The 25,762-nt window shown below is 34.8% G+C and overlaps 1 protein-coding gene across 1 annotated transcript in view; it reads left to right on the forward strand.

Moving 5' to 3' along the window:
• Positions 1 to 25,762, forward strand: part of Dhc93AB (Dynein heavy chain at 93AB) — a 312,580-nt gene that overhangs the window by 52,130 nt on the left and 234,688 nt on the right. The window contains exons 7-18 of the mRNA XM_069846249.1: positions 184 to 395; positions 3,760 to 3,857; positions 5,218 to 5,350; positions 5,802 to 6,086; positions 7,700 to 7,810; positions 8,730 to 8,884; positions 10,658 to 10,853; positions 12,702 to 12,838; positions 15,842 to 15,960; positions 19,051 to 19,246; positions 21,021 to 21,185; positions 25,155 to 25,377. Coding sequence (XP_069702350.1) covers positions 184 to 395; positions 3,760 to 3,857; positions 5,218 to 5,350; positions 5,802 to 6,086; positions 7,700 to 7,810; positions 8,730 to 8,884; positions 10,658 to 10,853; positions 12,702 to 12,838; positions 15,842 to 15,960; positions 19,051 to 19,246; positions 21,021 to 21,185; positions 25,155 to 25,377 — 2,030 coding nt within the window. The remainder of the gene's footprint in view (positions 1 to 183; positions 396 to 3,759; positions 3,858 to 5,217; positions 5,351 to 5,801; positions 6,087 to 7,699; positions 7,811 to 8,729; positions 8,885 to 10,657; positions 10,854 to 12,701; positions 12,839 to 15,841; positions 15,961 to 19,050; positions 19,247 to 21,020; positions 21,186 to 25,154; positions 25,378 to 25,762) is intronic.

The following is a 25,762-nucleotide window of genomic DNA, read 5'->3' on the forward strand; positions in this document are numbered from 1 at the left end:
TGTTGCTCATGTTACGTTGCTGTAGAGGTGCTTTCTGTGGATGTTGGTCGTGTACTGGCTATGTGGAGAAAGCATAGCCAGTCATGAAAATGATTTACGATAATGGTTCGTGTATGTTGATTGTAACAGTAGAAATTTCAATAGTAATCACCAGACTAACACAGATTTACTTTAAAATTACAGCTTTGGCAGAAGCGAAGGACATTGTTCTGTACCTGAAGCCGCTTCTGAAGCACTTTCAGGCTCTGGAGGAAACGGACTTCGCGGAGATTTCGCCCTGCTTCCAGCCACTCATGCACGTCGTGTGTCTGGTGTGGGCTCACAGCCGATACTACTGCAGCTCCGCCAAGATCATTGTGCTGCTGAAGCAGATCTGCAACCTACTAATAAAACAGGTAGCTACAACTTAACGCAATTCGGACGTGCGATTATAGTCTTCATTTCGAGCATGAATTTTACTTGTAGTTAGATCTACATGCAATCTTACAATTTTTACAAAGGAACCATCAAACAGTAACGTTTACGTTCTCTATTAGCTTTTATTTATTTACTAGCCGTACCCGTGCGCTCCGCTGCACCTGTTAGAAATAAATATAAAGTAATTACATAATTAAAATAGTACGTTTGATCCAGGGAACAACTTTTACAACAACGCAAGATAATCTGCTTCGCTCATTACCCAATTTTTTCCATTGCATTTATTGCATATATATTTTATGTATTGTAAGACGATTCAATTGAGCATAGTTAAAATTTGAACTATAAAATAATAGATTGCTAAGCTAACGTACTATTACTGCATACTAAATCAATACACTCTCGTTGTTCGTTAATTCTCTGAGATTAAAATGAGTGTACATAAATATTGTTTTAAGAAATACAGAAAACGAATGTACAAAATAGCCTATCAAATTTTCTGTGCTTAAGAAGCTATTTTAATCTTACCTGTCCTCGATTTACTCAGACGTTACTGTAATAACATTATAGCATTATATCCATCTAGAGAAACTACACTTTCCAATGGTGAATTAATAATTAATTATACAGATCGGTTAATTTAGCTTCTGACATTACTTCATACAAACACAGAAACATTCTCTGTAGGCTAAGTTTAATAGCTTTCGATTGTTGATGTCCAAGGCCCCTGTTTCGATTGTTGTTGTCCAAGGGCCCTTATAGATGAAGTCATTTGTTCTTAATTCATTGCACCGTCTTAGATGGCGTTATTTTAGTTTTAAAACTCATTTATCTCATTAAATATCAGTGCTGTCAAAATTTTGTAAAGAATAAAACTTATCGGAAATCATTTTTAAAGAAACTTTTGATATGTAACATTTTTCAGAAAAATCAATAATAAGCGAGATATTTCGATTTATTTAATTCAGGCCCTCTTATAACCCCCCCTTTTCAAATAAAGTATTTTGAATGTCATATAGCCTAAAATCTAAGTTACAACGAACTTAATTTATATTCCCATTTTCATATAAATCGGTTCAGCCATTATCGCGTGAAAAGGTAACAAACATACAGACAGACATACAAACAAAAATTTCAAAAATGCGATTTTCCGTTTCAGGGTGGTTAATTATATATGTTAGGACCAATTATTTTCGGAAAATCGAAAATTACCAGAAAAATTTCGGCTACAGATTTATTATTAGTATAGATTTAGATTTTCAAGAAATTGGTTCTTATGTAAAGATTGTCAATATGATTGAAAGTAAAATAGATTAAAATGTATAGTAGGCCTACTTTGTGTTGTATTATTGACGAATATTTTTTTTTTAAATTTAGTTTTTATTATTTATTTTTATTTACGTATTTTTCACTTTTCATTTTTACTTTTTTATTTTTATCTTTTATTTTTCATTTTTTACCGTTTTAATTTGTAGTTATTTATGTATTGTCCAGATGATAGATGACATTAAAATATATGGATCATACGAGGAGACTGAGGAAGGCAGAAAATATAAAAGACTGGGTTTGCAGTGAAAGACCTGCCCTTGGGCAGAACACTATGAATTAATAATGGTTTACTTATCTATTTATGGATGTATATAATACCAGTAGAGTCAGAAAGTACCCGAACTTCGGATGGGCAACGCCGTGCTCCATAGGCAACTTCTCTGCCATGTCCATGTGGTACGTAGCCTAATCTCCAGGCGTATAGTCTCAGTGTGCCGGCCAATCAAAGGGGAAAGTAATGCTTGAAGTGTCCTTCGATATCCAGGGTCTCGTACATTTCGAGTTTATTCCTGAGGGTCGAATTGTCAGTAAGGAGACTATGTTGCAGTTCTTCGACATCTTCGTAATGCAGTTCGACGGAAAAACCTACTTTGTGGTAAGGACAATCATGACATTACCCCAGCACATCGCTCGCTCTTGGTGAGCGAATTCCTCGCAAAACACAAAATACCTGTCCATCCACAGCAATCATGTTCTCCAGACCTTTCTCCAGCAGATTTCTACCTATTTCCAAAGATAAAATCCCTACTAAAGGGGCGGCGGTTTGCGTCAGCCGAGAAGGTAAAAATTCATACGACAAGCGCTCTGCGGGAAGTGACCAAAGATGGGCTGCAGAAATTATTCGAGAAGTGATATGGACGCTGGTAGAAGTGTGTCACTGGTTATTTAGTTATTTGGTTATTAATTTAGTTATTTGGTTATTTATTTAGTTATTTGGTTATTTATTTAGTTATTTGGTTATTTATTTAGTTATTTGGTTATTTATTTAGTTATTTGGTTATTAATTTAGTTATTTGGTTATTTATTTAGTTATTTGGTTATTTATTTAGTTATTTGGTTATTTATTTAGTTATTTGGTTATTTATTTAGTTATTTGGTTATTTATTTAGTTATTTGGTTATTTATTTAGTTATTTGGTTATTTATTTAGTTATTTGGTTATGTATTTAGTTATTTGGTTATTTATTTAGTTATTTGGTTATTTATTTAGTTATTTGGTTATTTATTTAGTTATTTGGTTATTTATTTAGTTATTTGGTTATTTATTTAGTTATTTGCATATTAATTTAGTTATTTGGTTATTTATTTAGTTATTTGGTTATTTATTTAGTTATTTGGTTATTTATTTAGTTATTTGGTTATTTATTTAGTTATTTAGTTATGTATGTGGTTTTTTCTTAGTTATTTTGTTATCTATTTAATTATTTACTTATATTTATGTATTTATGTTTATGTATTTGTTTTTTGTGTATTTATGTATTTATTTATTTGTCTCTTCGTCTATTCCTTTATTTGTTTATTTATGTATGTATTTATTTATTTATTTATATGTTTATTTATTTATTTATTTATTTATTTATCTATCTATGTGTTTATGTATTTGTGTTCATTAATTCGTGTGTTTATTTGTGTGTTTATTTATTTATGTATTTATTTGTTTTTTGTACTTACAGTATGTATGTGTGTATTTTTTGCGTATTTATATATTCATTCATTCCATATAATATATCATATGCCTATGCAAGCATCTATAATGAAATTGCGTTTCATTCAAGGTAGTTTTTTGGAGAGACTCGGCTAAAGTACAAGGCGCATAACATATATTCGTATTGCTGTGTTAGTATAGATTTCTGCACAATGACTCCAATGATAGTTAAGAAAAAACTGTGATTATTTTAAGTGTTACAGCTATCAGAGATGTCCTCTTTATAGTCGAGACTTAAGTATTTGAAATATTGTTTATTTGCTCATTTATTACTATATAATAATTATATAACCGTCCATACCTTTTCAGGCAAAACGTTTCTTGGACCCAGCTTCCATTTTCCAGTCTGATGTTGACGAAGCGAAACAGAGAGTACAAGAGTCTGTGGAAATATTACTTAAATTCAGGTAAATGCACAGAATTTATTGTAATCAAAGTGCCAGAATGACTCTACACAATGCATAGTTTTCACGTGCGTGAGAACGGGACTGGTAAAAGAGATTATTATTATTATTTTTATTATTATTATTATTATTATTATTATTATTATTATTATATTGACCCAATCACAAAATTGTTTCGAAAGCATGACATGAAAATAAATGTTTCCAAAACTAATGCTGTAACTTTGCAAAGGAAGACTACTTACCTTAAATTGAACTATAATTTCAATTAAAATGAAATTAACAGAACAGATAGTTTCAAAGGTACTGTATTCTTTGACAGTACTGTGAGCTATACAAGGTGAAAGTGAAATAGTCTTGCAGATTTTCAGAACGAATAGCTCATGTTGTATGTAACAAAAAAACTGTAATATCGTATTGGTGGAAATTTCATAGTTTTTTCTCAAATGTTTAACCAGCCTCTTATTCGGTAACTATTGCCAGTAGGATCGTGATTTTTATCCATATCCATAGGAAAATTAATAAAGAATAATTTACCCCTTTGGCATGTTTCAATAGTGTGGACTGTTTTCGTGTAAATTTAATTTTAAAAACCTCTAAATTCAAGCCACTGCACATGCTAGTTGGTTGCAACACAGTACCAAAAAATACTCATCTAGTGAGACACGCCGATTTCCTTGACCTCTTAAATCTGTATCGCGAGAAGTATGTGTTATCGGCGATGTTCTCGCACTGCTGAAATTTCCAACTTAATTTTCTAATTTATCGTGCATTTAATCACAAAACGTAATATAGGTTTTCTATTCTTTTTAGTGTATCCTATCATCACTTTCAATCTAGAAGATTAGTTCACTTCCACCCTGTATTTCCATAAGGATGTAGATTTATTATATAGTCATGCTGTTGTTGTTGAATGTTGGGTCTAATACTGTCAAAAACTCATTTCATTATTTTGCTTCTCATTTTTGACATTGAAACTTCAATACCGGAATTCTGTTACAAGACTCGGCTAAAGACTCGGCTAAAACTGTGGTTATATTAAATGTTACAGCATGTGCAATATGTTGTAATTGGAACTTGGAAAATTCAGGTGGCCCAAATTTTATATCTGGGTCTGTACTATGATCTGTAAGTCCCTTATAAATAACGTTAGATTTTGCGTTCCCATGAAAGATATGAAAAGCCACAATCATTTCTACTATAAAAGTTCTAAATTTAATATACTTCCCCGATCTCTAGATGCGTTAAAATACAAATTTACAGGTATATAGCTCAATAAAAAATATATAATTTACTTAAATTATATATTTAAAACTTGAATAATGGTCAAATATTTTAGTATTATTATTGTAATATTTTGCAGAAGTGCATTCGACGAGTGCAGGGAAAATCTAGCGTCGTACTTCAAGGATAGAGAGCCCACGCTTTGGACATTCCATCCCAAGATTGTTTTCGAGCGTTTCCAGGCTTTCCTTGACCGGCTTGAGACAATCAAGGTATATAACAAGACTTTTCTACACACTAGATTCCTTACATAGAGGTGGTTGATTTATTTGTTATGTTATAATAAGGGTGTTTCCTAAACTTCGTGCCAAATTAAACATCAGAATTGAACAGGGAAAAGAAATTACCTATGAATTTTGACTGGAGCCCTGTCAGAGACGTGACATAAATTTACGACACGAACTTTTAGCTTTGTTTCTTTCTTGGAGGGAGCCATGCTACAGTAAATATTTTTATCATCCTCGTTATGGATTGAACTGGCGAACCTCTGATTCAGTGGCTAGCATGGTAACCGCTAGACTACCAAGGATGATTTCTATAAAAACTACCGAACGGAATTCTATAACGACACCATTATACCCCACATGTAGATTATGCCCCACGTTCCCCTAAGCAACTAAAAAGAAGTGATCTAGTAGTGATATTTTGTATGTTGGTTTGCAGTGCTTCTTTGACACAGTCCTGGAGTTCATGAAGCTTGAGAAGGTGGAGATCGGTGGGCTGAAAGGTCGTGTGTTGAGCTCCCGAGTTGTGGCTGTGTTTGCCGAGTTCAGCGAACATTTGGTAGTGTTCGGAAGTAAGACTTACGATGCACTGAACCCAGAGGACCCTGCCTTCGAATTGGACTACGCTGATTTCCAGAAGAAAATTAGAGATCTAGATCGCAGGCTGGCTTCTGTGTTGTGTCAGGCTTTTGACGACTGCTATAATCTTGAGAGCATATTCAAGGTGAGTGCATTACGACTGGTATATTCACAAGAAAGTTATGAACCTGTGCAGCAGTGACACGAATGTTATAAAGAAAAAGTATGAGCAGAAACTCAGCTAAAATATGACAAAGTTACAGCATGTCAGTGTTGTTACAAGGTTTTTTCGAGTCACATACATCGAGAAGTGAGATGGAAGCAGAAGGGGACAAAAGAGATGATTTCTTTTGTTGTATTTTCGAAGCGGTTTCAGGAAACGATAAATTACCAAATAAGGAAATTATACAAATCTTACTAGTTCTTTCTGTATTTAGTAGATTATTAGTTTAGAGTAGTCCTGGGCGCTATTACCTCGATTGAGTCACTGCACACCACCCCACACTACCTCCCTTGGCTGAGATAGTAATATTTTGGTGCGGTACAAGCAGTCAGGAAAGTCAGTGACGGATTGTATCAGGCGGTTATCATAGCTTTTACGAACTTTCGGCTCTCGCTGGTCGCCTAAAATCCACCACTGATGCTTAGAGTTTTGCTGTGTGTTTGTTTACAAGGCGTTTTAAGTAAAAATAAAATGAGAGGGGGTTTCTCCGTCCCTTTCACTTCTCCTCTTTTGCCCAGGACTGCTTTAGACAGCCATTTCTAAAAGTACATCTTTTAACGCCAGGGAACCATGATAAAATGGACTATTATATTGTAGCGTGCAAAGTAGTATATTACGAAACAATTTTATAATGAACTTTATGGCAGGGGTTTCCAACCCGCGGCCCGAGATGAAATATTATAACTGATGTACTATTACTTACTTACAAGTGGTTTTTAAGAAACCCGCAGGTTCATTGCCGCCCTCATATAAGCCCGCCATCGGTCCCTATCCTGTAAAAGATTAATCCAATCTCTATCATCATATCCCACCTCCCTCAAACCAGGTGGCCCGGGTTCGAATCCCGGTCGGGGCAAGTTATCTGATTGAGGTTTTTTCCGGGGTTTTCCCTCAACCCAATACGAGCAAATGCTGGGTAACTTTCAGTGCTGGACCCCGGACTAATTTCATCGACATTATCACCTTCATATCATTCAGACGCTAAATAACCTCAGATATTGATACAGCGTCGTAAAATAACACAATAAAAATTATTAATTGTATTATTTATTAATTGTGTTTATTATTAATTGTCATTATTGAGTGTAGTTAGTTACCACTGCCACCGGGTATATATCCATTTGCAGTGGGAATAAATACATACATACATACATACACATACAGTACATGTTTCAATTTCCCTTACCCATTGCCTCCTGTACCCGGACCCAATTTGGTACTGGCATTACGAAGCACATTACAGTGTTCATTAATCGTATAAATATTGAATTTCTATTCGTGCAGCTTTATTGGCTGATGTAATATAGTTTGCCATGACTTATGAAATCACCCTCGAATGATTCCTAATGCTTTGAAAATGGACTTTAAAGTTTAACGGATGTTTTAATTTAATCTGGCCCTTGACCTCTCTTGCATAAGGCAATGCTGACAAAAAAAAAAGGTCGGAAACCTCTGCTTTGTGGCAAGAGTGCAATAAAGTAATAGAGTTTGCGGAATTTGAGAATTCTACTTATATATGCTTCATTTTTTTTCAGCTGATTGAAATAGTTGGGTCTGTTTTGGATAGACCTCTTATCAAAGAAGAGTTTACTGGGAGGTACGACTCCATCCTCGTCATGCTGAATAAGGAACTTCTTACTACAGAGGTATGCTGTCAGAAAATAAAGTGATTGTGTTCAATATACACTGCATTTGCTAAAACGATGTTCTCATAAATAGCATCATTATCATCATCATCACCATACAAGGATTAAGCCATAGGCTCGTTCCGGTTTCATGAAAGCTAGAATTGTTAAAATTGTTCAGACCATCTTCTGTGTGGGCGTCCAATATTTCTCTTTCCATAAGGTCTATAATTAACAACAGTTTTGGAAACCTTTCTCCTGGCATTCTATCAATATGTTGTTTCCAGGCGTTCCTATATTTAACTATTCGATCAGTGAGTTTGAAAATAATTAATTCTTTTCTTATATCTTCATTTCGTTTTTTATCTGGTAGAGATCCTGCTATATTTCTTAGAAATCTCATCTCTATTGCTTCCAATCTTTGTTCTTGTCTCTTGGTGATCTCCAACAGTCCGATCCATACATTAATATGGGAACAGCCATTACTTTATACAATTTCATTTTTGTTTCTTTCCTCGTATTTTTAAGGGTTCTTTTAATAGTGCCACACATCAGATTAAATTTATTTATTTTGTCATTAATATCTTCACTTTTAATATAGGATAAGTTAAAACCTAAATATTTAAAACTATTCAGTTGCTCTAAAATTGTATTATCAATTACTATTTTTGCTCTTAAGGAATCATGTCCTTTAAATGCTAAAATTTTTGTTTTATTCTTTGATATTCTTAAATTATAATTGGCACTAATTTCTTTCAATGTAAAAATAGCGCTTTGTAGATCATCTTCAGAACTGGAAATAGCAGTATAGCCTAATTTACGTAGTGGTAGAAACAGTTGCTTCCAAAGCAGCAACGTTTAAGACACCCATAATTATAACTGGTTTACATTTTCCGCGTCAACATTTCAGCATTTTTTAAATTATTGTGGTATTTGTTAGGAGCTATATGAAGAGCAAATGTCTACTTTGGAAGAGCGTGGGTGGATGCCAGTTGACAAAAACATGCCTCCCGTGGCTGGCGCTTTAAGATGGGCTTACCAACTGCGGCAGAGGGTTGCTGTGCCTGTGAAGAACTTCAGAGCCCTTCAACACCCGTAAGCATTACCAAATGAATGTACCTTTCTTGTATTGATCTGTAACTCACGCACGGCTATTGAAATACGTCAGAGGGATAAATTATTATTTATCAGATTTCTTATGGATATGGAAAAAATCATGATCCTACTTGCAACAGTTACCGAATAAGAGGTTGTTAAACATTTGAGAAAAAATATTTTTTTCTGAAAAAAAAAAACTATTAACTTTCCACCAATAACATTTTTACTTCAATTTTTATTGTACCTGAGTTTTCGAATGTACTTCACTCCAACCCCTTCTACTAATGAAGTTCAACCGTCCTCCACACAGATCCAAGACCGCATATACAGTCATAGTAGCCTTAAGGTCATAGTAAACAGTACGTTCCAAAAATATGTTCACTTTTTCCAGTGACGAAAGAGCTTTCAATATTGAATCATTTTCGCACAGGTACTGTCGTCCATTTGCCTGCGTCGCATCCCGGTTTCCATCACCTGCTTCTATTCGCCTCTCTGTAAAGTAAATGCTAGTGGCTTAGCTCTTTTCTGATAACATCAATTTCTGTTAGGAATTGGACGTCTACGTAATATTATACCCATACAACTGTTTAAAATAACTTAAATAAAAGGGCCTCGTTAAGTAATTAACTGTCACGTGATTTCCTCCCTTTCTACGACCCTACGACATAACCACTTGGACGGACAGTAGATAGCATGTCTGAGTAATTTTATCTTTTCGGATCGGGCTGAAGTGAAGATTGAATTTACAGTACGTAAGGTACTCTTTTATAGAGTTGGTACAGAATTATTTCAACATGAGTTACTGATACGAAGGACGAAACTGGTGATTGGAATTACGTACAATAGTCTATAGTGCGATAATATGCACATTAGAACTGAAGCCTGTATCGAAATGAACGGCCACCATTTTCAAAAATGTGTTTAAATATCCATATTATGATTATTTTTCAATTTAACTTCATTCTCTATATTGTACGCTAATGTGTATAATATACACTGCATAATGAATACGTCCACATGGACAGCTCAGTTCGTGAGTAAAAACACTCATTGTTAATACTGTACTGTATTTTGATGAAACAAAAACCTAATGAAAATGATCAAATTCAAAAGCGTGATATTTCCTAGTTTACGTAAATGGATGAACTGTTTTTCTTCCCTCCTATACCTAGTAAAGTGATTTGTTTGTATATTACATCGAACTCCAGTCGTGGAAGGGGGTAGCAACCGTTGATCCAAAGGTATAGCCAGGTTTATATTAGAAATTTTAGTAAAAATAAAATTATGTTCCTGTAGTTTTACATCGTTGTTCCTGCAATAACTCCTATGTGACATACTTATCGATTTTGAGATTTTTGCCATATTAAATAACTTAAATAGTGATACAGCAAATACTAAAATCTCTTATATGTAATTATATTTATTTCTTTCGAAAATGTGAGAATTCACGATCTCCTATGCACTACTGCCATAGAAGAATAAAAAATGTGTTTTTTCGTCCTACTGAAAAAATGTCAAATTTGCACATAGGAGTTTTATATATATATATATATATAGTTATATAATTATAATTATTATTATTGTTATAATAATTATTATTGTTGTTATAATTATTATTATAATTATTATTATTATTATTATTAATAGTATTATTATTATTATTATTATTATTAATAGTATTAGTATTATTATTATTATTAATAGTATTATTATTATTAATATTATTATTATTATTATTATTATTATTATTATTATTTCTCTTGTGCGTAGAATTGTAAGCAGCCCCGAAGCTTTAACCTTACTGAAGAGGTATGATCGCGTCATGAATCTGCTTGACGAATTTGAGAAGAAGATATTTGCAGACTGGGCAGCGTCAGTGCCGGATCAATGCGAGAGCAACTTGAAACTATCCTTGCTAACACGGAAATCGCAGAACATGGAGCTGACTCTCAACTTCCATCCCCAGGTAATTCTATTTATCCTCTTTTGTCTTTTAAAAATTGTTATTTTTACTAGAAGTTCTGCATCTTCTTACAGGTCTTCCTGGTGGTATTCAATACCTTATTCTCCTAGTAATTGTTTTGTCGGAAAATGTATCATGTTGCATATGCTGCAAGTGATAAAGCATTGTAGTTCTGAATGCAGTATATTCAACTCACTAATATTTAAATATTCTTTTTATATTATCTGCATCGTCAATCGATCTTTCCAAATGAATGTAAGAGTTGACCTCACTTTCATGTCTGTTTTATTCTTGATTTCTATTGATCCTTTGACATCCATTCCATATACAGATTCTACCAGAAGTATAAAGGCAGCCCTTCGAAAGGGATGTTTCACTCCTCTCCTTAAACTTATGTAAAAAAGGGATCAAATGCCCGTGAAAAATGAAGTGTTTTACTGCGCACTCAATCTCTCTATCTTTCAAACTGTGGATTATATAACAATTTTTATGCTCGACCATGCCGAAATGTAGTAATTATACACCTGGTAGCAGTCCTTTAATGGACCTCATTAAAGTACACCTATTCATTAAAGTTCAGGTTTTCGATTATTCTCGGATATGCAATCGAAAGACAACGAGGGAAACGTCACGGAGGATGGAAATCCAATACTGTCGCAGAAGGTTATGTTCTGTTACTATAACAATTAGCGTTAATTGTAAATAATATTCAAATAAATTCAATTTGTCATCTCGTTTTTCAATTCTAAATCAATTTCCAGGTTATACATTCTCTGCATTACATCAAGGTCAATGACATTATTGTTCCTCGGAAAAAATCAATACTTTCGCTTCTGCGCACATCTCACAATTCACGAGCTATGAACAAGGTCACTTCCGATCTTCAGTCAGATACAAATAAAACGTATACTTCTAAATAATTTCAAGTTAGAAATATGGTCGAGCATAAAAAGTTGTATGAAACTTGCCTATAATGGTAATTAAGACGCTCGTATGAAAATTATGAAACTCGCTTGCGCTCGTTTCATAAACAAGCATACTTGCGTATTAATTACTATCATTATAGGCTGGTTGCATAATGTACTATTCTGTTATGAAAATTTACTGAAAAATTACATTTTTTGTAGGAAATAAAATAATTACTCCAGAATGGATGTATTTAGATCAATGAATTTTGGGATAGAGTTAGATACTATCTCAAGTCATTCTTCCACACTACAATAATCTGCCACTTCACGTCCACACTCCTGAATTTCGACCCATTTTCACTTTTTTTTCCTAGGAAGAAATCTAACCCTTACACACTTGCAGAAAACTCCACAACTGTTTACTAAAATGGATGGAATAAGCTGACTGACCAATTCTGCTCTAACATGACGTAACAGTTGTACTATTAGACATAAGAAAATTCTTTGACAACGTAGGTCAGACTCACCTTAATAAAACCCCACGAGCTGAAGGAATTCCTTCTAGATTAACCGATTTAACCATGAATTGGCAATCCAATAATATCACTCAAATTGAAACCCCTCATGGCAAGACCAAAGCAGTATCATTTTACGACTGGTAGAACACCTGAAATTGAAATGGCGTGTGTATCATTACAAAGGACACATTGGTCAACTTTCCTTGTGGATGGAGTAGTTCGTCTAACCCAGAAGTGTCTGGGTATTAATATGAAGCACTTCGAGCACTTGTTTTTAGTAGTAGTTGTTAAACATGTCTAACAGCCACCCCTTGACGTATTAATTAAGTAATATTGTTTTTGCACGTTGAAATGCAGGCTATATATTATACGTTTTTAGGGTATTATTATGTATACTAATTTTTTAATCCATTGTTTCTTCTTAGCTTGTTGCCATTTTACGTGAGGTGCATTACCTAAACCTCATGCAGCACAAAGACATACCTGAAGAGGCTCTCCAGATCTACGAGAGAAGTGAGATCTTCCGAAAATACACTTCGAATCTCAACCAAACCATTCAGTGGTGAGTTTCATAGCCTATTATAGAACTTACTGACGAGGCAAAGAGAGTCCCAACCATCAGAATTCCATTAATGATATTTTTTTATTCATCTGGACTTCTTTCGTCCTGCAAAGAAATTTTAAAAGGTTACATTTATTCCAATCAAATTTCTACACATTTAAGAAGTTAGGTACAGTTTACAGCAGTCAAAGTTTTGGAAATATTCAACATCTTTTCCTCCATTACTGTATCTTGTACAATAATGAAAATTGGTATGTGTAAAACACTGTCCTTCTGCTATTTACAAAACAACTTACAAATGGCTTTTAAGGAACCCGAAGGTTCATTTCCGCCCTCACATAAGCCCGCCATCGGTCCCTATCCTGTGCAAGATTAAGCCAGTCTCTATCATCATACACCACCTCCCTCAAATCCATTTTAATATTATCCTCCCATCTACGTCTCGGCCTCCCTAAAGGTCTTTTTCCCTCCGGTCTCCCAACTAACACTCTATATGCATTTCTGGACTCGCCCATACGTGCTACATGCCCTGCCCATCTCAAACGTCTGGATTTCAAGTTCCTAATTATGTCAGGTGAAGAATACAATGCGTGCAGTTCTGTGTTGTGTAACTTTCTCCATTCTCCTGTAACTTCATCCCGCTTAGCCCCAAATATTTTCCTAAGCACCTTATCCTCAAACACCCTTAACCTATGTTCCTCTCTCAGAGTGAGAGTCCAAGTTTCACAGCCATATAGAAGAACCGGTAATATAACTGTTTTATAAATTCTAACTTTCAGATTTTTGGACAGCAGACTGGATGATAAGAGCTTCTCAACCGAATAATAACACGCATTTCCCATATTTATTCTGCGTTTAATTTCCTCCCGAGTGTCATTTATATTTGTTACTGTTGCTCCAAGATATTTGAATTTTTCCACCTCTTCGAAGGATAAATCTCCAATATTTATATTTCCATTTCGTACAATATTCCCGTCACGAGACATAATCATATACTTTGTCTTTTCGGGATTTACTTCCAAACCGATCGCTTTACTTGCTTCAAGTAAAATTTCCGTCTTTTCCCTAACCGTTTGTGTATTTTCTCCTAACATATTCACGTCATCCGCATAGACAAGAAGCTGATGTAACCCGTTCAATTCCAAACCTTGCCTGTTATCCTGAACTTTCCTAATGGCATATTCTAAAGCGAAGTTAAAAAGTAAAGGTGATAGTGCATCTCCCTGCTTTAGCCCGCAGTGAATTGGAAAAGGATCAGATATAAACTGACCTATAGGGACTCTGCTGTATGTTTCACTGAGACACATTTTAATTAATCGAACTAGTTTCTTGGGAATACCAAATTCAATAAGAATACAAAAAAAAAAATATATATATATATATTTTTTTTTTTTTTTCAAAATTCAAAATGATGGCGGTTTACTGTGCAGTAATGAAGCGTTTTCCTCATAACTCATAAACTTGTTAATTTTTTCATGTTCTCTCTCTTTTATTTTATTGCTGAAACTCATATTACAATATCATGCTCTTTCAACTACATTCCTTAATAAATAATATTTTTTTCATTTTGTGTTAGAAGAAAATACTGATATTTGACCATTTTTTAAAATGAATTTATTTTTATCAGACAATCTATTAAAGGTATAGAAGTGATTTTGCATCATATTGTAGATATGACATGCATAAATATGTGGGAAACGCTTCATCACTGCACAGTGAACTGAATTTTGAAAAAAAAAATATATATATATATATATATATAAATAATTTTTTTAAATCGTGAAATTATTTTTTTTCATAAAGCAGGACAGTGTTTGACACATACTAATTTTCATTATTGTATAAGATACAGTAATGGAGGAAAAAAATGTTGAATAGTTCCAAAAATTGTACTGCTGTAAGCTATACCTAGCTTCTTAAAGGACAAAACTAAAATTCTATTCATAATTTAGTATCATAATACACTGCTCTCTTAAATTGACTGATCATATTGGGAATTAAATCAATAGCTTTTCCAAATCATGCTATGAAATTTATTTATTTATTTATTTATTTATTTATTTATTTATTTTTTTATTTACTTATTTACTTGTTTACTTGTTTACTTATTTATTTATTTACTTATTTACTTTACTTTATTTATTTATTTATTTATTTATGTATTTACTTATTTATGTATTTATGTATTTATTTATGTATTTATTTATTTATTCATTTATTCATTCATACATTCATTCATTTATTTAATTGCTAGTAAGTTTGAAACGAATACAAGTTAATAAATACAATGAAAGATAAACTAGCCCACTCCTGAATGAGTAAGACTCGTGCTCAGGAGGGGATTCCAATACAGACAAAAATAAAATTAAAATTGAGAGTGAATACAGATTGAATAGTGTTTAATATGTTTAAACCCAAACTATAAATCCAATACAAATTTTTTTTATTGTTTTTTATTAATTTGGAGAGGATCCGTGGTTAAAATAATATTGGAATAAAATATTTGTTTAATAATCTGGGACCTTGACTCATGCTATGATAAAAATCTGCATTGGTTTTACATTTTGGTTCGCACAAACGCAGAGAATTCATATTTTTAGTTCTGTATTTATGTATATACCTTTCAAAGTTATTAAAATTTCTATGAAAATATTTTAATAAAATAAAATAATAAATTTATTTAACGTTGAAAACTTTGAAATGTTTAAACAACAATTCAGTTGGGTAATCTTTCTGCTTTTTTAAACAAATTTTTAATACTTTTTTCTGTAGTAAAATTAACGGATAAAGGTTGGATTTATAAGTTCCACCCCAACCAAATGTTTCACATAAAACAATTTTTATCTCGAAAAAGGAAAGCGACAACGAGCAAAATTTTACAAAAATTTTTTATTTGAAATATCTCAAAGAATAACCCCCTGAAATTAATGACATTACTTAGGTTAATCTCATATATATTGGTAGAGAGACTTGATTCAAGATATTGTTTGTCTTTTGTTACAGGTATAACAAAGTCCGTCGACTGAGCCGTCCGGTAGAGTTCGCCCTGGTAGAGGAGCAAGTGATGGAGATAGACGCTTTGATAGAGCAGGGCCGAACAAACCTCAACTGGAACTCTCAGGGTGCTTATTACATGTATTACGTATTATTTTCTCAGAATTGTGAGTTTTGTTGTAGATTACGAAGATTTACTTTAGTCACGAGTACCTACTCATAAATTTATGTAAGCAAATACATTATAATTCATTAAGATTCACAGGCATACGGACCTTATTCAGGAGGGAATTCCGAGGAAAAATGCTTACCTGAATGTAGATCTGTTTTCGATCTTACTCAGTTTCTACGCTGAGAGCACAACAAAATTACCTTTACAACTGCAAACGTGGCAGATAAACTTGTGTACAGAAAACATTCTAGCAGTTATAAGACTATAAGTTGAGACAGATGGCAAAATAAAAGAATAAGTTTCTGAATTTGCATACATTATTTAAGAAACTTATTTGCAAAACAAAACATTGATCCAAATGTTAAATTACTAAAGTACATGGTATTTCAAAAGTCAGTTCAAACATTAAACTACTATAAATTTTGTGTGTGTGTGTGTGTGTGTGTGTGTGTGTGTGTGTGTGTGTGTGTGTGTGTGTGTGTGTGTGTGTGTGTGTGTGTGTGTGTGTGTGTGTGTGTGTGTGTGTGTGTGTGTGTGTGTGTGTGTGTGTGTGTGTGTGTGTGTGTGTGTGTGTGTGTGTGTGTGTGTGTGTGTGTGTGTGTGTGTGTGTGTGTGTGTGTGTGTGTGTGTGTGTGTGTGTGTGTGTGTGTGTGTGTGTGTGTGTGTGTGTGTGTGTGTGTGTGTGTGTGTGTGTGTGTGTGTGTGTGTGTGTGTGTGTGTGTGTGTGTGTGTGTGTGTGTGTGTGTGTGTGTGTGTGTGTGTGTGTGTGTGTGTGTGTGTGTGTGTGTGTGTGTGTGTGTGTGTGTGTGTGTGTGTGTGTGTGTGTGTGTGTGTGTGTGTGTGTGTGTGTGTGTGTGTGTGTGTGTGTGTGTGTGTGTGTGTGTGTGTGTGTGTGTGTGTGTGTGTGTGTGTGTGTGTGTGTGTGTGTGTGTGTGTGTGTGTGTGTGTGTGTGTGTGTGTGTGTGTGTGTGTGTGTGTGTGTGTGTGTGTGTGTGTGTGTGTGTGTGTGTGTGTGTGTGTGTGTGTGTGTGTGTGTGTGTGTGTGTGTGTGTGTGTGTGTGTGTGTGTGTGTGTGTGTGTGTGTGTGTGTGTGTGTGTGTGTGTGTGTGTGTGTGTGTGTGTGTGTGTGTGTGTGTGTGTGTGTGTGTGTGTGTGTGTGTGTGTGTGTGTGTGTGTGTGTGTGTGTGTGTGTGTGTGTGTGTGTGTGTGTGTGTGTGTGTGTGTGTGTGTGTGTGTGTGTGTGTGTGTGTGTGTGTGTGTGTGTGTGTGTGTGTGTGTGTGTGTGTGTGTGTGTGTGTGTGTGTGTGTGTGTGTGTGTGTGTGTGTGTGTGTGTGTGTGTGTGTGTGTGTGTGTGTGTGTGTGTGTGTGTGTGTGTGTGTGTGTGTGTGTGTGTGTGTGTGTGTGTGTGTGTGTGTGTGTGTGTGTGTGTGTGTGTGTGTGTGTGTGTGTGTGTGTGTGTGTGTGTGTGTGTGTGTGTGTGTGTGTGTGTGTGTGTGTGTGTGTGTGTGTGTGTGTGTGTGTGTGTGTGTGTGTGTGTGTGTGTGTGTGTGTGTGTGTGTGTGTGTGTGTGTGTGTGTGTGTGTGTGTGTGTGTGTGTGTGTGTGTGTGTGTGTGTGTGTGTGTGTGTGTGTGTGTGTGTGTGTGTGTGTGTGTGTGTGTGTGTGTGTGTGTGTGTGTGTGTGTGTGTGTGTGTGTGTGTGTGTGTGTGTGTGTGTGTGTGTGTGTGTGTGTGTGTGTGTGTGTGTGTGTGTGTGTGTGTGTGTGTGTGTGTGTGTGTGTGTGTGTGTGTGTGTGTGTGTGTGTGTGTGTGTGTGTGTGTGTGTGTGTGTGTGTGTGTGTGTGTGTGTGTGTGTGTGTGTGTGTGTGTGTGTGTGTGTGTGTGTGTGTGTGTGTGTGTGTGTGTGTGTGTGTGTGTGTGTGTGTGTGTGTGTGTGTGTGTGTGTGTGTGTGTGTGTGTGTGTGTGTGTGTGTGTGTGTGTGTGTGTGTGTGTGTGTGTGTGTGTGTTTTTTTTTTTTCACACTGCAATGGGTATATACCCGGTGGCAGTGGTAACTAATTACACTCAATAATGACATTAATAAACTTATTAATTAAAATACAATTAATAATACTAATAATTAATAATACTAATAATAATAATAATAACAGGGAATATCCTAAATTAAATGAAACGATCACTTAAAATAACATTTGAAATAAATCTAATTTGTACCGTAAACCTAAGATATCTGCACAAGTACCTTTCAACATTACACTCATTTCGCTGTCAACTCACTCACTGCACTGGAACTACGACACATTTCACTGATTCTATCCTGATTTCACTAACACTTCAAAAACATTTCACTGTTCAAATACTTTGCACTGCCACTATAAACTATAAAGCTTCACTGGCAGGAACACGTTTCACTTACACTACACACTTCACTTACACGACATAATTCTTCACTGATACAACACTTCAATAACAACATATCATTTACACCCTTTAAATAGTGTGTATATTTACAGTCTATTAGTAAAGTCCTTAAGCCTATTTTTAAATACATTTTTGGTTGTTGGTAAAGCCTTTAGTAAGTCTGCAGGTAAAGTATTCCAGTCCCTGATAGTACGATTGAGAAAAGAAAACTTTCCAGTGTCCGTCCTCTGCCTTCTTTCCCTCAATTTATACGTATGAGTGGTCGTTCCTTGAAGAGTAATTTGACGGCTGCAACGGGGTTTACAAAACATTGGGAAGATGTCCGCCGTTCTCTTGTTCATCGTACAGCATTCTGTCTGCGACACCATGCACAGCATTTTGCAGATAATGTCTTGGAATATTGGAAATTTCTTGCGAGATGGCATTTTTCAGTTGCAGTAGGGTTGTTGGATATGTCAGAAAAACTCGTTCTTTAAGGTAATCCCGCAACCAAAAGTATGCCGGATTGAAATCTGGAGATCGCGGAGGCCACATTGTTGGAAAGTGCCTTGAAATTTAGAGTTGTGTAACATTAATCCTGTAACCAAGATTTCCTAATAATTTTTTGTAATATTGCTGTGTGCAGAATTGTGGGACTACATCGAAAATCTTCATAAATTGGTGCATTCGCTGGAGGCACGAGTGCAGCACACACAGGACAATCTAGAACAGATCCGTACCATCATGACTTCGTGGAGCAAGGTGGCTTTGTTCGAACGCAGGGACGGCAAGAAAGACACGCTGCTGTATTTGGAGGACCGTCTGGAACACGTGCAAAAGAGGTAGGCTACTTGCAGTGTGGAGCTAAGTTCTTATTGTATTGTATTGTATTGTATTGTATTGTATTGTATTGTGTTTATTTACATTTCATGGTATTCGCACATCGCTTCACAGCTAGAATATGGAACATGTCAAGCGAAAAAAAAAATCTTAATAGTGCTACAAAGTCTTAAGGCTGGTTCACAATAAACCGGGAACGGAAACAGCAACGAGTACGGGAACGGAAATAGTGTTAAAATAAATGTATTTAAATGTGAGCGTTCATAATAGATAATTGTGAATTCTTACATTTAAATACATTATTTTAACACTATTTCCGTTGTCGTTTCCGTTCCCGGTTTATTGTGAACCAGCCTTTATTCATAGTCACAGTCTAGTTGAAAAATATACAGAAGAGTTTAAAAATATAGTCTACTAGTACAACACGAAATTTTAGTATCAATTTCATGAAGCATTGTTTAATGTCATGAATTCACCTATAGAATAGAAGGCGTGAGAAATTAGGTACTTCTTTAATTTGGCCCTAAATAATCTTATGTTTTGAGTTTGATCTTTATATCGATAGGGAGGCTATTAAAAATTATCACTGCCAAATATCGCATTACTTTTTGATAGCACGATAGACTTGCCGATGGAGTATGAAAGTCATTTTTGACGTGTATTTATGCTATGAACTGTTGAATTAGTTACAAAGTTTTCACGATTACATACGAGGAAGATTATTAATGAAAAGATATACTGACAAGCCATGGGCATTATTTGTAGTTTTTTTGAAAATAATCCTACACGATTCCCTAGATTTGGCACCTACTTTATTCTGATTACTCTTTTTTGTAATAGAAATATATTGTTACTATCTGTGAAATTTCCCCAGAATATTATTCCAAAACTCATTACCGAGTGGAAGTATGCAAAGTATATTGTTTGTAAGTATTGATATTTACTATCTTTTGCATAGATCTAGATGCTGAATTTAGTTTTAGGGTAATTTCTTTAATATGATTTTTCCAATTTAACATATTATCGATTTGTAAGCCAAGAAATTTGGTTGTTATTGTTTGTATAAGGGACCTATTATTAATTACTGGGTTTGATATTTGCGAGTTTGAATTTTGATAGAATTTAAATTGGATTATGTTTTTTTTTTGCAATTCATTTTGAGAAATTGAATAGTTTTTTATGTTCTTTTTTGTAATTAATGAATACGTACCACCACAAATTTTAGTCTATATTCTTAGATTTAAATGGAGTTTGACTAGAGAACGATTTAGGTTATGTGTAAATATTTTGGACACTTTCTAAACGGACGGGTCCATGTGCGCTGATAAGGGGTAAATAATTCCTTTCCAGCATTCTGTATTGCAAGAAAGATGAATAGTGGTTTTAAAAATACACTACCCGTTATATATTAAGTTTGGAATACCTCCTGAGGTGAGAATATTAGCGGTAGTTAGAGGAATATCCTCAAAACTACAAAGTGGCTCGGAGCCACAGCTTCGGCTCTATAACTTTCTCGTCATGAGTTCAAATCCGTATCATAACAGAATTATTGAATTCTATTTTAGCATGTCTATGTAGTAAGCTCTTAATAATTTAGCGATAATTTTTAGCTTAGCTAAGAACTCTCGTTTTTTTTTTTTTTTTTTTTGCTATCAGCTCTCCAGATAGATTCACTTAAAAGTTCTCAGTTTTCCCAATTTTGTTTCTGTATTTCGTTCTGTTGTTGTCTAAAATAATGATTTGTACGTAGTTACAGAATTTATACTATTTTCCCAGGTACTCTGAGATAAGCAGCGCCGCGGAAGAGATCCACAGCCTTCTGCAGCAAAATCTTGAACTCTTCGGAATGGAACAGGCCGCGAATTCTTCTCAGTGGCTGGAGTACGTTGCTTATGTGGATAACATTGTTTCCGAGTCGCTACTCAGAACTATTGGCTGCAGGTGACTGAAGTAATATCTCTGAACAACCAAACTATCATACCTGTTCTTTCATGAAATCAGCTATCAGATTGTGCATGTCAAAAACAAACCACTCCATGACTTATCCTGTCGTGTTTACTTGAACACGCAAGGATATTTAGCGTCGAAGGGATTGGTGATTGCGAGATGGTAATTGGCTAGATGAGACCGAGGATTCGCCATAGATTATCTAACATTCGCTTATTGTTGGGGAAAACCTCTGAAAAAACACAACCAGTTAATCAGCCCAAGCGGGAATCGAACCCACGCCCGAGTGCAACTCCGGATCGGTAGGAAAGTGCCTCGCCCGACTGAGCTACTCCCGCAGTGGTGTGTAAATCGGATAAAAGGGGATGTTAGACAGAATAAGAAAAAAAGTTTAGTTTCTCACATTTTTTGCTCACTTAAGATCTTTTCTTTAATGAACTGACGGAAGATTAACTATAAAAATTGCAATCAAAACAATGCTACATACAGTTCATACTACAAACTAGACTATGGATGAAAAGATGCGAACTGTAGCCCCTCAAATCACCAGATCTTAATCCTTGTACCTGATATAACGGAAATACTAAAATGGAAGTTGCATAGAAACAATCCTATATCGTTTACTAGCCGTACCCGTGCGCTCCGCTGCACCCGTTAGAAATAAATATAAAGTAATTACATAATTAAAATAGGACATTTGATCCAGGGAACATTCGTGTTTGATAGAAGGATAAATCGTTTAATATGTTATTTAATTTAAATTGCATCCAAATAATTAAAATGCGATCATTTTGGTCCAGAGACACTCATTTGGTACAATGACAATTCCTTTAACATGTTTCTTAATTTTTATTACATGCAACCATAGTTTAATGAAGATTGACATCATTTAGATTTAATGTGTATACACGTATTTTATTTTACTTGTTATATGTTTCCATTGAATTATGGTAATAACTTAATTTTAACCCTTGTTTTCTACGTATTCAGTAAATGGCGCTTAGCCCACTATGGTTTTGAACCATTCAAATAACTTAAATTATATTATATTATATTATATTATATTAAATTATATTATATTAAATTATATTATATTATATTATATTATATTATATTATATTATATTATATTATATTATATTATATTATATCAGAAGTTACCGTAATAACATTATAGCATTTTGACCATCTAGAGAAACTACACTTTCCAATGGTGAAATAATAATTAATTATACAAATCGGTTAGTTTAGCTTCCGATATTACTTCATACAAACACAGAAACATTCTCTGTAGGCTATCTTTCATAGCTTTCGATTGTTGCTGTCCAAGGCCCCTTATAGACGAAGTCATTTGTTTTTTAATTCATTACACGGCCTTAGATGGCAGTTATTTAAAATTTTAAAAGTCATTTATCTCATTAAATATCATTCCTATAAAAATTTTTCAAGGAATAAAACTTATCGCAAATTATTTTAAAGAAACTTTTGTTATGTAACATTTTTCACAAAAATCAATAATAAGCGAGATATTTCGATTTATTTAATTCAGGCCCCCTTATAACCCCCCTTCTAAATAATGTATTTTGAATGTCATATAGCCTAAAATCTAAGTTACAACGAACTTAATTCATATTCCAATTTTCATCGAAATCCGTTCAGCCATTATCGCGTGAAAAGGTAACAAACAAACATATAGACAGACAGACAGACAGACAGACAGACAGACAGACAGACAGACAAACAAAAATTTCAAAAAAGCGATTTTCGGTTTCAGGGTGGTTAATTATATACGTTAGGACCAATTATTTTTGGAAAATCAAAAATTACCAGAAAAATTTCGGCTACAGATTTATTATTAGTATAGATAAAAGCTAAGAGAAAACATTTGACAAAACATTAAATTTTCAGCAAGAACTTCACCATGTAGCAATGGATATTTCATCAGTTACGAAAGTAAATAGAAGCAGAAAGCGGCTAAATGGACACATTACACGGACTAAGAAATATCATACGTTAGTTATTAATTCAACATACATGAAAATTTCGACGTTTTCTCGTTTAATTTGTTGATAAGTGAGAAATATGATGTCTCAACTCGAAAGCTCACTGCAGAAGTGGTCTACTTTCCTATATTTATTACGCGCTCTAGTATCCGTGACAGGAAAGTGAAGATGGACATTTCTTAAGTTTCAGAGTGTAGGGGCTATGAAATTTAAAACTAAGAGTCTCAAAAACCACAAATTACGATAAATTGCAATGAGCTTACACTGATTATGGATCACTGTTCTCAACATATCTGCCGACCCGAAGAAAGCACAAATGCAAGCTACGGACTATCTCCTAGTGCACTCTCGAGAGCATTTCAGGAGTAACCATCGGTATTGTGTGCACAATCCTTTACATCAATTCTGGGATGATGCGAGGTTTATCTGCAAACACACTATCCTTAACAAATCCCCATGAAAAGAAATCCAGGAGATTAAAATCTGGAGATAATGGTGGCCACGCAACTGGCCCTACGTACATTTCACGCCAACAATGTCTCCACGCCAACTTGCCGCTTATATCAATGCAAACACGCATGGAATAGAAATAAAGCTTTCTGGCGGACACATTTGTGACTAGATCGACTTCTAGCGGGCAAACGCGTAACCAGATCGAGTGTACGGCATCAGGAAAGGTTCTTACTAGCAGAGATGTACAGCACAGCTAAAAATCGTAAAAATTAGTCCATTTTTTAAGTGATCAGTTACTTAGAAAAGACCCCGTACAAAGTAGAACACATAGGGGAGAATGTTGTACCTTTAGCATACCGTAGTGTATCTTTGAACATTTTTTGCTTTTTAATTTTTGCTGCTACCTAGAGGACTCAAACTGAAGTAGATTGTAGAGAAAGCAGCTAAGTAGCTCTGATCGTAGTTTCGGTTTGATTTATTGCAAAGTGTGTGTTCTGTGGACAAAAGAAGTTTTTTAGTATCGAAAGTAAACATTTCGTTCATTGATATATGTTTTCTAACCAAAACTAGATTGTATTTGTTAATATATTTAAAGTACGGTGTGTTCCCTATCATCTGGTGGGTAATAACATATTTTAATTTCCATGATTTATTCGAATCTCTACTTTTGGGAGCCATATTTGTTTAAACGTGCACCCTCTTGTACCTTCGAACACAAAACATCTTGTATCATGGAACATTTTCCAAGGTACACTGTACTACTTGTTTTTTTTTTCTTTTATTTTAAGATCATGTCACGAAGTAAGTCTGGAGTTAAGAGGCCCCGAATTGATACAAATACCTTGAAAAAAGTTGTTGAAGCAGTTATTGCTCCTCCAGGAAATGAAATCTTAATCGGAGAGGCCTGCTCTGGTTTATGATGTCAAATACATTTTAAATACGATTGTCAGTTTTTACATCTATATCCCTACCTATAATCCATGTGTTCCAACTTACAAGAGGGTATGTTCCAAGGTACATGAACCTGTTGTACCTTTGAACACATTAAATATCCCTTCATTTTATTTTCTCCATTCTTAATAGATCTGTAAAACAGGAGAATACATATAGGAAGCTGTAAAGGAATCTTCGATAATTATTTCAAGCATTTTTTCATTTAAACAGTTTCGTTTCCGAAAATTAAAAAAAAATAAAAATAAAATGTGAAAATGTTTAAAGGTACAACAGTCTTCCCTACTAATTTTATGCTGATTTAAAATTAACATTTTTAAAAGCCGTTGAGTTTCACTACCTTGATTTTTTGTACTTATCAGCAGCTTTCTTAAAATTGTAAATGGCTTCCCGAATCAAATTATGACTTTTCTACCTAGTTTTTATTTTGATTTCAATTCTTGTTTTTCGAAATGAAAAGGCTACAGATCAGAGCATCATGGCCCAGTAGTTGAACAGGTGTATTATGTGACTACCAGATTGGAACACACTATTTTATTACGTGCGTATAATTTCAGTTTGGGATATTTGGCGGAACACATGGACCCCAGCAATGGATTGGCGCCCCTATTTGAAGCACAGCTGGAACTTCGAGAGCCGGACCTGGTGTTCGTACCCTCGCTGGATCCTGGCGATGCTCATTGCTTTGCCAACATAGTGGAGGGCATCATTTGTGACATCATTAAGATGGCGAGTCTTATTCCTCGCATAGCCGTTAACCACGAAGATGAAAATTATGAGGTATTCGAATGCAAATTATGTTTCGTTTTTATAAAGTACAGGGTGCGTCAGAAAGAACGGATGGAATTCAAACTATCGATACGCAGCGAGGGGAGGAATATAGTGAGGGGGACCACGACTGTTTGGTCAGCCAGAGAATGCAGTTTCAGTTGAGAACATGGTGTTGGTCTGGTGTACAACGTGCTTTCATCGCAGAGACATTTTTGAAAAATGAAGAGTCTGTGATCGCCACTCAGGACTCATTTCGACATCGAACGTCACGCTAGGATTCCAACTCGGAATACAATTTTGCGGTGGGTGGCTTCATTTCGTACCACAGGTTCAACATTAAAGAAGAAATCACCAGGACGAACACGGAGCGCGTGTACTCCTGCAAATGTGGAGA

This window comes from Periplaneta americana, chromosome 14, assembly GCF_040183065.1.
Source record: "Periplaneta americana isolate PAMFEO1 chromosome 14, P.americana_PAMFEO1_priV1, whole genome shotgun sequence".
Lineage (NCBI taxonomy): Eukaryota > Metazoa > Arthropoda > Insecta > Blattodea > Blattidae > Periplaneta > Periplaneta americana.